The sequence below is a fragment of the Pongo pygmaeus genome, chromosome 9 (genome assembly GCF_028885625.2).
Source record: "Pongo pygmaeus isolate AG05252 chromosome 9, NHGRI_mPonPyg2-v2.0_pri, whole genome shotgun sequence".
Lineage (NCBI taxonomy): Eukaryota > Metazoa > Chordata > Mammalia > Primates > Hominidae > Pongo > Pongo pygmaeus.
In genome coordinates this window covers 66808958-66826434 of record NC_072382.2, presented here as the reverse complement: position 1 = coordinate 66826434, position 17477 = coordinate 66808958, and the positions used below count along the sequence as shown (strand labels likewise).

General features: G+C 42.5%; 1 protein-coding gene across 3 annotated transcripts in view; it reads left to right on the top strand.

Moving 5' to 3' along the window:
• Positions 1-1900: 1900 nt before the first annotated feature.
• IPO7 (importin 7) overlaps positions 1901-17477 on the top strand; it is a 61442-nt gene continuing 45865 nt past the window's right edge. The window contains exon 1 of one of the 3 annotated variants that reach the window (XM_054439290.2): positions 1901-2185. In XM_054439290.2, the coding sequence (XP_054295265.1) occupies positions 2102-2185 (84 nt within the window). In that variant the 5' untranslated portion in view covers positions 1901-2101. The remainder of the gene's footprint in view (positions 2186-17477) is intronic. The other 2 variants (XM_063671936.1, XM_063671937.1) reach the window with 2 other exon arrangements.

The window sequence follows — 17477 nt, the reverse complement described above, 5'->3', positions numbered from 1 at the left end:
CAGTACTTCCAGGCACAGTGGCTGGCATATACAAGGTAGTAACATTGCAAAACCCACCGCTCCAGGGAAAGGCTTTCATGTGCCTTTCCTTCTCTTTTTTTTGTAATCTAAAAACAGTAAGTGATCATTTAACACATTGTATTTGAAGGCTTATAATTAATTTTAAGTATATCTGTTTATATAACTTTGTTACAATAATAGATATGAAAGGAAATTACTCCAAATCTCACCATCCTGTTAATAGAAAATAAATTATTTTCATTTGCCAACCTTGCTTTTCAGTCTTTGTCCATGTTACAAAGCTATATCCTTACATAAATACTTTTTTGTTATACTTTTTAATGGCTGTGAAATATTTAATTTACTGGATTCTTGCTATTTGCTTAACCAGTCCTATATTGTTCAACATTTCTCTTCAGAGGCAGAGTGATTTAGTGGAAGCAATGGAAAGTTTGAAAACAAAGATCTTAGGTTTGAAATCTTAGTTGAACCTCTTACTACGTGACCTTGGGTAAGTTATTTAACTTTTCTGAAACAAACTTTTTCTTGGCTGTTATAAAAGAGGACTTTTTCTTTCTTTCTTTCTCCCCCACCTCCCTCTTTTTTTAGAGATGGGGTCTCGCTATGTAGCCCAGGCTGTAGTTTAGTGGCTACTCATAGGCACGATCTTAACAGGCTGCCACCTTGAACTCCTGGTCTCAAGCAATTCTCCTGCCTCAACAGGTGGATTACGCCTGGCTAGGAAGGTGTATTTTATTTACTTTTATTTATTTGTTTGTTTATTTATTTATTTATTTTTGAGATGGAGTCTCGCTCTGTCACCCAGGCTGGAGTGCAGTGGCATGATCTTGGCTCACTGCAAGCTCCACCTCCTGGATTCACACCATTCTCCTGCCTCAGAGTAGCTGAGACTACAGGTGCCCGCCACCACACCCGGCTAATTTTTTGTATTTTTAGTAGAGACGGGGTTTCACCGTGTTAGCTAGGATGGTCTCGATCTCCTGACCTTGTGATCCGCCCACCTTGGCCTCCCAAAGTGCTGGGGTTACAGGCGTGAGCCACCGCGCCTGGCAGGAAGGTATATTTTAATACGGATTATGCTTTTACTCTGCATTAAGAGGTGATTTATATGAAGTCCCAACTAAAATTTGGATACTCAATAAAAAGCCATGATTTCAGTATTTGGTAATTACTAATATGTAATGTGATAAAAACCTTTCATACATAAAGTTCATTTAATCTTCCGTGTTATTGCCTTAGGATAAAGTCTCATAAGTGGAATTACTGGGTCAGAGTTTAAACATTTTGTTTTGTTTTGTTTTTTTGAGACGGAGTTTCGCTCTTGTTGCCCAAGCTGGAGAGCAATGGCACGATCTCGGCTCACTGCAACCTCCGCCTTCCGGGTTCAAGCGATTCTCCTGCCTCAGCCTCCCTGGTAGCTGGAACTACAGACGCGTGCCACCACGCCCGGCTAATTTTTTGTATTTTTAGTAGAAACGGGGTTTCGCCGTGTTAGCCAGGATGCTCTCGATCTCCTGATCTCGTGATCCGCCCGCCTTGGCCCCCCAAAGTGCTGGGATTACAGGCGTGAGCCACCGCGCCCGGCAGTTTAAATATTTTAATGGCAATCAGAAACACATCTCAAATTGCTTTTCAGAAAGTTTCCTTAAATTACGCAGCCATTAGCAATAGATTTCACCACACACTGTATCTGATTCCCTTTATGATCACTGTGGATATAGTATGTGAAGCCTTTTGTAATTGATTGTTTTACTTTTCTTTTTGTGGAATTTGAACACTTTTCGTTTTTGAATAGAAAGACTTGTCTGTAGGAACGACAGCTCAGGCAGCCACGTGGGCTGCGGACTGTGTTTGTGGACTACATCTCCCAAAGTGCTCCGCAGGCGCGCCCACAGGAAGTCGCCAGAGCATCTCCCGCCTCCTCGCCGAGGCGAAGAGGTTCTATCCGGGGCCTTGGCGCTTCTCTTTCCTTTCGCGCCGGTTGCCGCTGCGGAGCGCGGCGGGTCCATGTGCGCAGTGAGTGGCGCTATTCCTGGCCCAGTAGCACCCGAGCCCCGGGTTTGACCGAGTCCGCGCTGCGATGGACCCCAACACCATTATCGAGGCCCTGCGGGGCACCATGGACCCAGCCCTGCGTGAGGCCGCGGAGCGCCAGCTCAATGAAGTAAGGACGCCCGGCTAGCGGTGGCGGCGGGCAGGCGGGCAGACAGAAGTGGCAGGCCGAGCCCCCGGGGCCTGGCCGGAGGCGCGGACGACGTCGTTGAGGGCCCCAGCAGGAGGGTGGGGCGAACATCTGACGGCGACTTCCACGCCGGGGCGCCTTGGTGTGGTGTGCTGGTGGTGGCTGCAGCCAAGGCTGCCTTTGCTTCGGATCCTGAGCTGGGCCTCTGGCTGCGGTCTAGGCATGAGGAGCCGGCTGTGGCGAGGCGGGCGTGACGGGATGGACACATGGCCGGCTCGGGTGGCTGGCCGCCCTCTGGCTCATTCCCAGCTGGTTCCTCATGCCCAGGAGGGGGCGAAACTTACTGGGAGGTTTTTCAGATGTTTCTGAGACCAGTCTCGCCGTCGCAGGGTTTGGAAGGGCTCATGGGAATGCCGGCTGGTCCTTTGGGGGCTGCGCCTGTCATCCTTGTCACTTTGCTGGGCTGATCAGTGGCCTACCTCGGGCACAACTTCCTCCTCTCTGGCTGAGTTGCTAGGGAAGGCTTTCAAAGGCAAGCCCGCGCCTCTTTGGCAGGACAGGGGTAGTGCGGGACACTCACAGAGTCTGATCCCTGCTCTTCCGCTGTCACAATGCTTCAGTCGGGGAGCTGGCTTATGTAGTGGAAAGGATCAGGTGAAGTGCACCCTTCTAGGTATAGCTGCACCACTGATTCCTTGAGTGACCTTGGGCCAGTCGCTTAACCTCTTGATCCTGAGTTTTTCCCATTCATAAAATTACGCCACAGAGTTGCTGTGACAGGTGAGAGAATGTTAAGTCTGAGTACCTTGGAATGTGCAGAGCTCCTTATCAGTTCAGATATTGCATTCTCTGAAGGTTGTTTTTCTTTTCCCCCTATATTTTGTGGGGACCGCTCCTTGGAAAACAGCTTAATTGCATGAATATTTATTGTACTATCTCCAGTGTCATTCTTTGTTTCTAAACTTTTGCAGTTTTACTTATTAATGATCAGTATTTTAAAGCCTTCTTAAAAGGGCTGCTGTAACTTTTCTGCCAGTTAGTAATTATTCTTTAGCATGCTGCTGAATCTGCCAGCTTTACTGAACTTTAGTGTACATTTTTTAACTGAAAAATAAATCACACTTTAAAATAGAAATTCAACTATTTTATGCGTCTTTTAGCTGGTAAGTAAATAATTTAAAAACATTGTTTATATTGACTTACCAGAAACAGCAGAAATATTACTAATTGGACTTTTTCAGTGTAAAGGGCTGCACTAGAGATCCCTGCCCTCACGGAACTTACAGTTCAAGAAAACTACCTACAGAGTTTACACAAATTAAATGTAAAATTATTTTAGAATGTTAAATCTATTTTATATGTAAATGAGATCATTATTATACCACACGAAGTGATGATTACATGTTCAAATTTTTAGACTCAGAGTCACCTTGGGAGGAGCTTAGGTTTTTTTGGATATAAAATAGTGAGTTGAACCGTATTACCATTTTGAACCACTACAAAACTATGGAAGGAGCAATGAATCACTTTTTGTTTTGATTTGCTTTGTGATAGACATGGGTTAAGTTGAAAATTATTTTGCTTGTTAAATAGTAATGCAGTTACAAGCCTAGAAAAGCTAAAAGTTTAGTCATGGTCATTTCTACCATGATTTTGCTCTAATCGCGTATTATTTTGACTAATTATACTTGCGTGTAATTATTAATTTTAAAAGTGAGTACTTGAAAGAGCTGCTTTGCTTCTACAAAAATTGGGGAAATAATACTTCCTGAAAATCTGAAATTCATTTATTCCTCAAATAGACATTACATGTCTAGTATATGCACTAACATCTGGTAATAGAAACCTGGGGTATTTTACAAGCTAGTTTTTGGAAGATAAACAAATGATCAAAATAGTATTCAAAGCCTTTTTTACTGAACCGTTAAACTACTGTTTTGGAATACTGTCAAACAGTGAACACCGCTAATCTGTCAAAGAAAATTTATTACATGGCCTTTATTTTTGTAATCCTTAGCTATTTACATTTCATACATTTCTTTCCATTATAACACCTAGATTTTTAAATATTCTTCCTAAGGTAAATTTTCTATTAGTATATTTACTTTCATTCCATTTTAATACACTGCTTCTCCCTCTCCCTTCTTCCATTTAAATATTTTTTGCTTTGACTTTCTTGTGGCAGAACATTGATTTGGGAGACAGATCTCAGATAAGTCTTGAATATATTTAAGAATGAGGAAGTAACATTTCTGAAAGGCTCTTGCTTTGGAGAAGATAGAAGAACGAATTATTCTATGATGTCTCTCATTCCAGTGAAGCTGTGTTTTGGTTCATTTAGAACCAAAGAAAAAGATCATTGACATTTGAATGAATCTCTTCACTAAGTGAAATAATCACTGACTCAATGTAAAATTTGTAAATGTTATTAAAGTGTTTATAGTGTAGATAGTTTCAAAACAGAATAGCCCTTCTGCCTCAGAGTCTTTGCACTTACTTAATTCCTTGGAACTCCTTTCACATAGTTATCCCCCTAACTTGTTCTCTCATTTCCTTCCATCCCTGTTCAAATGTCTCCTTATCACTGAGGAGTTCCTTGACCATCATACTCCCTATCTCCGTTCACTTGTTTTTCTCTATAGCATTGATTTGTCATACATATTTGGCTTATTTTTAAAATTAATTTTATTTGGCCAGGCATGGTGGCTCACGCCTGTAATCCCAGCATTTTGTGAGGCTGAGGCGGACAGATACTTGAGGTTGGGAGTTTGAGACCAGCCTGAGTCTCAAACTCCCAACATGGAGAAACCCCATCTCTACTAAGAATACAAAATTAGCTGGGCGTGGTGGCGCATGCTTGTAATCCCAGCTACTCAGGAGGCTGAGGCAGGAGAATCGCTTGAACCCGGGAGGCGGAGGTTGCGGTGAGCTGAGATCATGCCAGTGCACTCTAGCCTGGGCAACAAAGTGAGACTCCATCTCAAATTAATTAATTAATTAATTAAATTAAAAAAACTGGCTGGGCATGGTGGCTCATGCCTGTAATCCCAGCACTTTGGGAGGCCGAGGCGGGCGGATCACCTGAGGTTGGGAGTTCGAGACCAGCCTGACCAACATGGAGAAACCCCGTCTCTACTAAAAATACAAAATTAGCTGGGCGTGGTGGCGCATGCCTGTAATCCCAGCTGCTAGGGAGGCTGAGGCAGGAGAATCGCTTGAACCCGGGAGGTGGAGGTTGCGGTGAGCTGAGATCATGCCATTGCACTCCAGCCTGAGCAACAAGAGTAAAACTCCATCTCAAAAAATAAAAATAAAAATAAATAAATAAATAAATTTTTTTTTTTTTTTTTTTTTTGAGACGGAGTCTTGCTCTTGTTGCCTAGGCTGGAGTGCAGTGGCGCAATCTGAGCCCACCGCAACTTCTGCCTCCTGGGTTCAAGCAATTCTCCTGCCTCAGCCTCCCAAATAGCTGGGATTACAGGCACTTGCCACCACACCTGGCTAATTCTGTATTTTTAGTAGAGACGGGGTTTTACTGTGTTGGCCAGGCTGGTCTCCAACTCCTGACCTTGTGATCCGCCCGCCTCAGCCTCCCAAAGTGCTGGGATTGCAGGAATGAGCCACCATGCCCAGCCTATTTATTTATATTTATTTTTTGAGACAGGGTCTTGCTCTGTCACCCTGGCTGGAGTGCAGTGGCACCATCATGGCTCACTGCAGCCTCTCCCTCTTGGGCTCAAGCAACACTCCCACTTCAGCCTCCCAGGTAGCTGAGACTACAGGGATGTGCCACTATGCCCAACTAATTTTTGTATTTTTTGTAGAGACAAGGTTTCACCGTGTTGCCCAGGCTTATTTTTAACTTTTTCAGAGACAAGGCCTTGCTATGTTGCCCAGGCTGGAGTGCAGTGGGCTCCGCTGCACTACATAGTACACTACAGCCTAGAACTCTTGGCCTCAAACAGCCTCCTCCCGTCTGAGCCTCCCAAGTGGCTGGGACTACAGAGACGTGCTACCACGCCTGGCCTAATTTTACTTAACTTTTGTTCTCCCACTATAATTTTAAGTTTCATGAGGTCATGAATTGTTATTTTTTGTTATTGTTATTCCTTGATTTGCCAGTAATAGGCTTTATGACTGACTTCCTGTTATAATATTAATAAATAACAAGATTAGCTCTTTTATTTTTTAAAATTTATTATTATTATTATTATTTTTGTGGCAGGCTCTCACTCTGTTGCCCAGGCTAGAGTGCAGTGGCGTGATCTTGGCTCACTGCAGCCTCCAATCCCAGGTTCAAGCGATTCTCAGTCCTCAGCCTCTTGAGTAACTGAGACTACAGGTGCGTGCCACCACATCTGGCTAATTTTTGTATTTTTAGTAGAGACAGGGTTTTGCCATGTTGCCCAGGCTGGTCTCGAACTCCTGACCTCAAGTGATCCACCCACCTTGGCCTCCCAAAGTGCTGAGATTACAGGCATGAGCCACCACACCAGCCGGCATTTTTAAATATAATGCCAGGAAGATTTTTATGAAATTCTTATTCCGAAGGATAATTCCCAGTCTGGTTCATGTAACAGCAAATGTCTGTGTGCTAGGCACTGAGCTAAGTAGTTAGATGCAGAGAAATTTGTAATCACTGCCTTTCTAGAGCTCCATAATCACCACGTCACTGGCCCTTACAATACATGTGGTCAGTACTATAATAAAGCTACATGTAAATTTTGGATGAGGAAACTATTAGATCTGATTTTGGCTAAGGTGGATATGATCTCAGCATCAGTAGTCTCTCCCCTGTTATATTTGCAGCCTGAGCCACCGTGCCGGGCCTAATGGTTTTATACATATGGGCAGCAGTGCTACTTTCTCACATGCTTTATATGAAAAAGTGATCTTGCTTTTGATAAGTTTCTTGATATTTTGTGTTGTGTTTTTTTTTTTTTAAACTCACACTACCCTGGATCACTTTTGGGATTGTCACAAAAGGTTAACTATTACTGCTGTATGTGATATACCTTACTTATAAATGGTTCATTTGATTTCATTTTATTAAAAGTATTTAATTAATGAAAATCTTAGGTCTGGAAAAGTGTAAAATAATGGCAGATTTGTAAGATAATTTGGAATGTTTAGAAATTAAGCAAAATATTTTAGGAAGACCAGAGTAGCCTGTAGTTTAGATAACATTCCTTCACCAGGAATATTTTGAAGTACTGTTCTGAGTTTGGGAGAAGGAAAGTCCCTGGATACTTTGGCTCTTAGATAGCAAGTTATTCAATGATGTAGCCTGTTAAAGATCTGAAAGAGGCTGGGCGCAGTGGCTCACGCCTGTAATCCCAGCACTTTGGGAGGTAAAAGCAGGAAGAGGATCGCTCGTCCAGGAGTTTGAGACCAGCCTGGGGAACATAGGGAGACCCAGTCACTACAAAAAAATTTTTATTTTAGCTAGAGCCTCGCTCTGTCACCCAGGCTGGAATGCAGTGGCGCAATCTTGGTTCACTGCAACCTCTGCCTTCTGGGTTCAAGTGATTCTCCTGCCTCAGCCTCCCGAGTAGCTGGGACTGCAGGCGCCCGCCACCACTCCTGGCTAATTTTTGTATTTTTGGTAGAGATGGGGTTTCACTTTGTTGGCCAGGCTGGTCTTGAACTCCTGACCTCAGGTGATCCACCTGCCTCCGCCTCCCAAAGTGTTGGGATTACAGACATGAGTCATGGCGCCCGGCTGCTAAATGATTTCTAATAAAAAAGTTTTTTTTTAAAGTTCCTAGTTGGAGGCCAGGTGCGGTGGCTCACGCCTGTAATCCAGCACTTTAGGAGGCCGAGGTGGGCGGATCACGAGGTCGGGAGTTCGAGACAAGCCTGGTCAACATAGTGAAACCCCGTCTCTACTAAAAATATGAAAAATTAGCCAGGTGTGGTGGTGGGTGCCTGTAATCCCAGCTACTTGGGAGACTGAGGCAGGAGAATCGCTTGAACCCGGGAGGCGGAGGTGCAGTGAGCCAAAATCACATCATTGCATTCCAGCCCAGGCAACAGTGTGAGACTCCATCTCAAAAAAAGAAAAATAAAATAAAAGTTCTGGCCAGGCGTGGTGGCTCACGCCTGTAATCCCAGCACTTTGGGAGGCTGAGCCAGGTGGATCATGAGGTCAGGAGATCGAGACCATCCTGGCTAACATGGTGAAACCCCGTTTCTACTAAAAATACAGAAAATTAGCCGGGCATGGTGGTGGGTGCCTGTAGTTCCAGCTACTCAGGAGGCTGAGGCAGAATGGCGTGAACCTGGGAGGCAGAGCTTGCAGTGAGCAGAGATCACACCACTGCACTCCAGCCTGGGCGACAGCAAGACTCCATCTTAAAAAAAATAAATAAAATAACATAAAACTTCCTAGTTGGAAAAAATAAAAATAATATTGTAAAATTATTTTTATTGTTATTATTTTTTGAGACAGGGTTTCGTACTGTTACCCAGGCTGGAGTGCAGTAGTATGAACATGGCTTACGGCAGCCTTGACTCTCCTGAGATTAAGCTATCTTCCTGCCTCAGCCTCCCAACTAGCTGGGGCTACAGGCGTGCACAGCCACGCCTGGCTAAGTTTTTGATTTTTTGTAGAGACGAGGTCTGTCTTTGTTGCCCAGCCTTGACTCCCAAGTGCTAGAATTACAGGTGTGAGCCACTGCACCTGGCATATTACTGTTTTTTTAACAAAGGCAGAGGGACGCAGTGAAGAGCCTTAGCCTTGTCCTGAGTCTACGACTATAATGACTTAACCTCACTATGCCTTATGTTTCATGTAGCCAAAGTAGATGTCGTATTTGCCTTTGTCAAATTCTTTTTTTTTTTTTTTTGAGATGGAGTTTCGCTCTTATTGCCCAGACTGGAGTGCAATGGCGCAATCTCGGCTCACCGTAACCTCCACCTCCCGGATTCAAGCGATTCTCCTGCCTCAGCCTCTTGAGTAGCTGGGATTACAGGTATGCATCACCACGTCTGGCTAATTTTGTATTTTTAGTAGAGACAAGGTTTCTCCATGTTGGTAGGCTGGTCTTGAACTCCTGACCTCAGGTGATCTGCCCACCTTGGTCTCCCTAAGTGCTGGGATTACAGGTGTGAGCCACTGTGCCCGACTTGTCAAATGCTTTAGTAACAAGAAAGGTTAGAAGTTCCTTGGCTCTTGAAATTACCTGGTTGTATTTTATGTAAAAATCTGATAGCAAAGGATTCTTCTACCTCCTATGTTCCTTAAAAATGGTCTGAAGTATAGTAGCTAATTGAAAGTCTGTTTGGTTATATTTCAATGGAGAGAAATAATACAAAGTTACAGTTTTGGCCGGGTGCGGTGGCTCAGGCCTGTAATCCCAGCACTTTGGGAGGCCAAGGTGGGTGGATCACCTGAGGTCAGGTGTTTAAGACCAGCCTGGTCAACATGGCAAAACCCTGTCTCTACTAAAAATACAAAAATTAGCCGGGCATGGTGTTGCATGCCTGTAATCCCAGCTACTCAAGAGGCTGAGGCACGAGAACCGCTTGAACCTGGGAGGCAATGGCTGAAGTGAGCCAAGATTGCTCCACTGCACTCTAGCCTGGGCGACAGCAAGACTCTGTCTCAAAAAAAAAAAAAAGTTACGGGTTTGAAGAGTGTGTTTTAAAAGATACTGATATTAGTGATTACATTGGAAAATGTGGGTCCAGAGGGAAAACTGATTTTGAAGACATGAGTTACATACAGAGTGTCCAGTTTGAGGAGCTGGTAAACATCAAGTAGAAAAAGTCTAGCAGGCAATTGGAATGTGGAGCTGAAGTTTAGGAGAGAAAGCAGCAATGGAAAAGTGATATTCTTCTGCAGGCAGGTGATTACAGTAGTATGATCCAAAGGTATAGGATGGAATAGAGGGCTAAACTTTCAACCATGCCTATTTTGAGTACTTTGATAAACATCTGAAAAAGCAGACTGGAGATTTTGTGCATAAAATTAAGAGAGAAGCCAAAAAAGATAATTTTAGGAAGGTTGCTTGTGGTTAGTGTTTAGTTTCCTTTTTCTTTTTCTTTTTCTTTTTTTCTTGAGACGGAGTCTCACTGTTGCCCAGGCTGGAGTGCAGTGGCACCGTGTCAGCTCACTGCAACCTCCATCTTCTGGGTTCAAGCAGTTCTCTTGCCTCAGCCTCCCTAGTAGCTGGGATAACAAGGCAACCACCACCACGTCCGGCTAATTTTTATATATTTTTAGTAGAGAAGAGGTTTCATCACGTTGGCCACGCTGGTCTCAAACTCCTGACCTCAGGTGATCCGCCCTCCTCGGCCTCCCAAAGTGTTGGGATTACAGGCGTAAGCCACCACACCAGGCCTAATTTCCTTTTTCTTACATAGATTTAATAAATTCTCTACTAAAGAGCATGAATTACTTTTGAAAATGAGTAAAAAAATTTTAGAAAAAGGAAAGGGGTGTTGATACTCCTAAATGAGAGAGGTTAAACAAACTGAAGACTTCCTGGGAAAATGCCTTAAAGTATCGGTAACCTTGGAAAAGCAATTTCTAATTTTTTTCTTTTAATTTTTTTATTTTTTGAGACAGTCTGTCTCCCAGCTGTAATTCAGTGGCGCTATCTCGGCTCACTGCAACTTCTGCCTCCCAGGTTCAAGCGATTCTCCTGCCTCAGCCTCCCAAGTAGCTGGGACTACAAGTGTGCACCACCACGCCCAGCTAATTTTTGTATTTTTAGAGATGGGTTCCACCATGTTGGCCAGGATGGTCTCCATCTCTTGACTTCGTGATCCGCCCTCCTCAGCCTCCCAAAGTGCTGGGATTGCAGGCGTGAACATCGTTCCCAGCCTTTTAATTTTTAAAATTATTATTAATTTTCCACACGGTCTGAGGGGAAAGCAGTTTCTGATTACAGTGTTAGTGAGTGGAATGCTAGTAAGGGGGCAGGATAAGATTGTAAGTTAAAAGGGTGGCCATATTGGGAAATTCGTTGATGTGAGTGTGCGTTTTTCTTTTTCTATTTTTTAAAGTTGAACTTATTTTGGGTGGCAGAGAAAGCAGCAGGGAAGCTAGCTGTGTAGTAGAATAGGGCCTAGGTTTTTGAGGCCTATTGCTACTACCTGTTGTACTAATAGTTTTTCATTCATGTTTTATAGTCATCAGTCCTTGAATTACATTCTTCATTACATTCTTCACAGTGCTTCAAGACCTCATTTTCCTATAGCATAAATCTGATCATGTAAAACCCTTCACAAAAAATTCATACTCATTAAATTTTTTGGCCACAACCTACCAATTCATTTTTATCTTTCACTGTTCAAAGTCTTCTCTGATTTCTGAATTTACGTCCCTTAGGTTCTAACTTGAAATTTTACTTACTAGCCCAATTGGAATTAAACTCCCAACGTAACTTCATATTGATCTTTTTTTCTCCATAGTGTCTGGCGCATTGTCAGTACTAGTAAGTAGAGTGGAGTTGGGTTTGTTGAAGAATTTTGATGAGATGAATTAAGGGTGACTATTGAAATTATCTGGGTTGATGACAGATAATGAGAAGATTCAAAGATGTCTAGGAAGGTGGTTTTGTGTCATGGTTAAGAGCTTTTGAAACTAGAGTATTAGGAGTTTTAGCCCTAATTAATGATGTATAATGACTCATTTGGTGCTTCAGTTCTATGCTAGAATCCAGGAGCTTGAGAAGGGGACTACTGGGCATATAATTAGGGGCAGCATCCAGAAGTTATATTTATATTTTGACTCATAAAAAATCTATTGTAGCATCTTCTGAGGCCTGTATTGATGTTTGCCAAATTGTTGACAATAATACCATAATTGCCCAAATTTTAAAGGGTTTTTGTGATAAAGATTGATACTAGTGATATTTTTAATTAAGCTTATTTTATTTTTATTTTTATTTTTTGAGATGGAGTTTCACTCTTTTGCCCAGGCTGGAGTGCAGTGGTATGATCTCGGCTCACTGCAACCTCTGCCTCCCAGGTTCAAGCCATTCTCCAGCCTCAGCCTCCCGAGTTGCTGGGATTACAGGCGCCCCCCACCATGCCCGGCTAATTATTGTATGTTTACCAGAGATGAGGTTTCACCACGTTGGCCAGGCTGGTCTCGAACTCCTGACTTTGTGATCTGCCCGCCTCGGCCTCCCAAAGTGCAGGGATTACAGGTGTGAGCCACCGCCCCTGGCCCTCATTTGTTACCGTTTTTGGGAGAATACAAGTCTTCATGTCTTAAGGATTTCAGGTGGGTAGAAATGTGTATGGGGCAGCTAGATGGATGTCCCTGGTTGAGATTGCCTGTGCTGTATCCCCGCTAACAGAAATATCCTTTCTTATTTTTAACTTTAGCTTAGTTGTCTGAAAGTTATAAAGTTATGCTTTTTTTTTTGAGATGGAGGCTTACTCCGTTCCCCAGGCTGAAGTGCAATGGCGCAATCTCGGCTCACTGCAACCTCTGCCTCCCAAGTTCTAGTGATTCTCCTGCCTCAGCCTCCCAAGTAGCTGGGATTACAGGCAGCCGCCACCACATCTGGCTAATTTTTGTATTTTTTTTTTTTAAATAAAGACAGGGTTTTACCATGTTGGTCAGGCTGGTCTCGAACTCCTGACCTCAGGTGATCCACCCATCTCAGCCTCCCAAAGTGCTGGGATTACAGGCGTGAGCCACCAGGCCTTGCTGAAAGTTATGCTTTTTTTCATCCATCACACTTTTAAAATTTATACTTATATGTTTTTGAAGGTAATTAATAAGGTTAATAAAGTGATGAGTGTTGGGCCGGGCGTGGTGGCTCACCCCTATAATCCCAGCACTTTGGGAGGCTCAGGTGGGTGGACCACTTGAGGTCAGGAGTTGGAGACCAGCCTGGCCAACATGGTGAAAATCCATCTCTACTAAAAATACAAAAATTAGCTGGGTGTAGCAGCACATGTCCCTGTAATCCCAACTACTCAGGAAGCTGAGGCAAGAGAGTCATTTCAACCTGGGAGGCGGAGGTTGCAGTGAGCTGAGATTGCGCCACTGCACTCCAGCCAGGGAGACAAAGCGAGACTCCATCTCAAAAAAAAGTGGTAAGTGCTTATTTTCATAGTTCAGTGTTATCGATTTAACTATTCACACATTTAAAGTATGCAATACAGTGGCTTTTAGTATGTTCACAGTTGTACAGCCATCACCCAATCTTTAAAACATTTCCATCACCCCACAAAGAAAATTCATATCTTACCAGTCACTCCCCATTCCGCCCCGACCCCATTCCTAGCCCTAGGCAACAATCCTATTTTCTGTCTATGTAGATTTGTGTATTCCAGACATTTCATGTAATTCAATCATACAATATGTAGTCTTTTGTGACTGGCTTCTTTCATGCAGTATTATGTTTTCAAAGTTCATGCATTATTGTAACATGTATCAGTATTTCATTTTTTTAATTGCCGAATAGCATTCTATTGTATGTATCGATAAGACACATTTTACTTTCATTAGTTGATGGGCATACAGGTTGTTTCCACTTATGGGTATTATGAGTAATGCTACTGTGAAAGTTGGGGTAAAAATAGTCTCAATTTTGTTTTTTTAGGTTAAATCTGGGTAACCAGCACCCAGACCAAGACACATGTAACATTTTCATTGGCCTAGAAAGTTTCCGTGATACTCTTCCTATTCAGTACTGTTTCTCCTCCAAGTTACTGTTTTTCTGACTTCTATTACTATGGGTTAGATTTGCCTGCCTTAACACACGTAATGTAGCTATACATCTGTTCAGCCAACAAAAACAATGGTGGTTTTTGTTGTTGTTTAGAGTTGAGGTCTTGCTTTGCTGCCCAGGCTGGAGTGGAGTGGTGATCATAGCTCATTGCAGCCTCGAACTGCAAACGCATGCTTCCATTTCCAGCTATTATAATTTTTAGGCTGGGCGCAGTGGATCACGAGGTCAGGAGTTCAAGACCAGCCTGGCCAAGATGGTGAAACCCCGTCTTTACTAAAAATACAAAATATATATATATATATATTAGCCGGGCGCGGTGGCAGGTGCCTGTAATCCCAGCTACTCGGAAGGCTGAGGCAGGAGAATCACTTGAACTCGGAAGGTAGAGGTTGCAGTGAGCTGAGATTGCGCCACTGCACTCCAGCCTGGGCGACAGAGTGAGACTCCGTCTCAAAAAAAATTTTTTTTTTAAATTTTCTGTAGAGGTAGTGTCTTGCTATGTTGCTCAGGCTGGTCTTGAACTCGTGACCTCGGGTGATCCTCCTGCTTCAGCCTCCCAAAGCACTGGGATTACAGGTGTGAGCCACTGTGCTGGGCAGTTTTTGTTGTTCCAACATGGCTCCCAAACATAAACCAACAGTTTAATCTGGGGTTCTAATCATATAAAGTAGTCTGTTTCAAGTTAAGGAAAAACTTCAATGTTGGGATCTCAAGAGAGACTGTATACACAAAACCATATATGTGTGCTTTGTGGACGATTTAAGGAACTAAAGGGTAACTTGGCTATACATCGATTTACATCTTACTGATGTTAGAGCGTACTCTGATGTTAGAGCGTACTGAATGTGGATATATAAAGGATATAAAATTTGTTATGTCTTGATATTTGCTAAGATATTTTCTGTGTTGTTTTATATACTCCTTATAGCCATCCTCTGAAGTAGATTTTGTTATTCTTATTTTGTAATTGAGACTTAGATTTACTGAATCAACTTGTTGAAGGCTTAGCATTCTAGGAAGTGGCATCACCTAGATTTACAACCAAGACTGTCTGATTGCAGCAGTTCATTCCAGGAATTCATGATTTGATGCAGGAGATAAGATATATACTGTAATGTAAATGGTCTGAAAAGTGCCTTAGTAGTGTGGATAGTAGTGTCCTTTGGGCTCATCCGTCTGTCCCTTAAATATAAAAACCTTTCTCACTCTACACTGCCCCTAGGCAATCACATCTTCCAAGGCATTTATTTCTTGGCTTTTCCAATCCATTCAGTGAATTTTTTTAATAGCTTAAATGCCAAGTGTCATATGAAGAACTGGGGATATAAACAGTATAGTCCTTACTCAGTGGGGCTTAGAGTCTAATTAATAGGAGAAACAGGCATAAGACCCATCTACAAATATAGTAAACAAATATGTAATAAGCATTATGAAGAAAAATAATGGTTATGAGAGCAATACGGAGCCCTACTTTAGCTTGAGTGATCAGGCAGAAAAGGCTTCTCTAAGGAAATAATGTTTAAGCCGAGACCCAAAGAATGTGAAGCTGTGAACCAGTTAACTGGTGGAGCATGCAAGAGAAGGATGTTGTAGTTAGAAAGACACAGCATGTACAAAGACTCTGAAATGAAGTCATGTGTTTCATTTTGCTTTTATTATTTTTTAATTGATACATGATAATTGTATAATACATATCTATGGGGTACAGTGGTGTTTCAGTACATGTATACAACAACGTAATGATCAAATCAGGGTAATTAGCATATTCATCTCAAATGTGTATCACTTCTTTGGGCTAGGAACATTGAAAATCTGCTCTTCTAGCTATTTGAAAATATACAATAAATTGTTGTTAATTATGGTTACCCTACAGTGCTATAGAACACTAGAACTTACTAGTTCTATCTAGCTGTGATTTTGTATCTGTTAAATATGTTTCTTTCTTGTTGAAAGAACCTAAAGGCTGGTAGGTGGGGCAGTGAGGGGAGCGTGTTGAGAAAGTTTTTTAAAATGGGACTGAAGAAAATGGCAGGGACGAGATGTCTTCATGTAGGACCTTGGAAGGTGCAGTAGAAAGCTTGTTAAAAGGTTTGCTTAAAGGGGATTGATTTATAATTTTAAAGGATCTTTGGCTGCCAAATGGAGAATGATTGGGGGCACAAATAGTTAAATTAAGAGGGATGATAGTCACTTGGACTAGGTTGGTGTTCATGGGAATGGAGAAAGTGGATGCATTTTTTTTTTTTTTTTTGAGACGGAGTTTCGCTCTTGTTGCCCAGGCTGGAGTACAATGGCACGATCTCGGCTCACCACAACCTCCATCTCCCGGGTTCAAGCGATTCTCCTGCCTCAGCCTCCCGAGTAGCTGGGACTACAGGCATGTGCCACCACCCCGGCTAATTTTGTATTTTTAGTAGAGACAGGGTTTCTCCATGTTGGTCAGGCTGGTCTTGAACTCCTAACCTCAGGTGATCCACCCGCCTCGGCCTCCCAAAGTGCTGGGATTACAGTCATGAGCCACCGTGCCCGGCAGCATTTTAAAGAAGGATTTTGGGTATAGAATTGACAGGACTTGATATATTAAATTGGGTTGATGAAGAGGAAAGTGGTGAGTATTACTGTGAGGATAGTGATGAGAGGTTGGGAGAAGTGGTGCAGGGAAGTAGAGTAATAATTTTGAGGGGAAAATTATGCTTTGTAAAGATAGTGATTGGATGAGATCATCTGGGGAGAAGAAAGATGGCCTATGACCAAGTCCTGGTGAATTCTAGCATTTATAGATTAAACAGGATGAGAAATCAGTAAAGGAGCCTGAGAAGGATGAGAGACCAGAATAAATAGTATGCTGAATGGCATAGGTGGAAGGGTGTTTAAGTAAAGTGATAGTGGTTGGCAGTGTTCACATCTAGGGTAGTGGAAAGGGTCAATACCTCCCTTTCATCCACCTAACTCCTTCTGTTCAGGTCTTCTGTATTAGGGGATCCTCCTTTTGATTCTTCCATACTGCTACTTCTTCCATTACACACTTTTCCCTTGGTAACTATGAGGGATCGGTTCCAGGACCCCCACGGACATCAAAATTCATGGATGCTGAAGTCGCTTAATATAAAATGGTGTAGTATTTGCTTATAACCTGTACACATCCCCTTGAACCCTTTAAATCTTTCTAGATTGCTTTTAATACCTAATACAATGTAAATGCTATGTAAATAGTTGCTGTACTTGTATTAAGTATTGTATTATTTTTATTGTTGTATTGTTATTTAAAAATTTTTGTCCCCAAATGTTTTTCATCTGTGGTTGGTTGAATTCATGGATTTGGAACTCACAGATATGGGGGTGCCGACTGTATTTTATTGCAATTATCTCCGATTGTACTATATTGCAATTATCTATTTGGTTATCTTGTACTTCTTGACAACACTGTAAATTGCCGTGAGGTCATAGAGCCCGGTTGTCATATTCAACCCTGTAGTCTCAGCTCCTGGCATGTCTTATACCACAAACACCTAAATAAGTAATTTTTGGAGTGATTGAAAGAATAAAGTCTAGATTCTAATGTGAAATAATTTTCT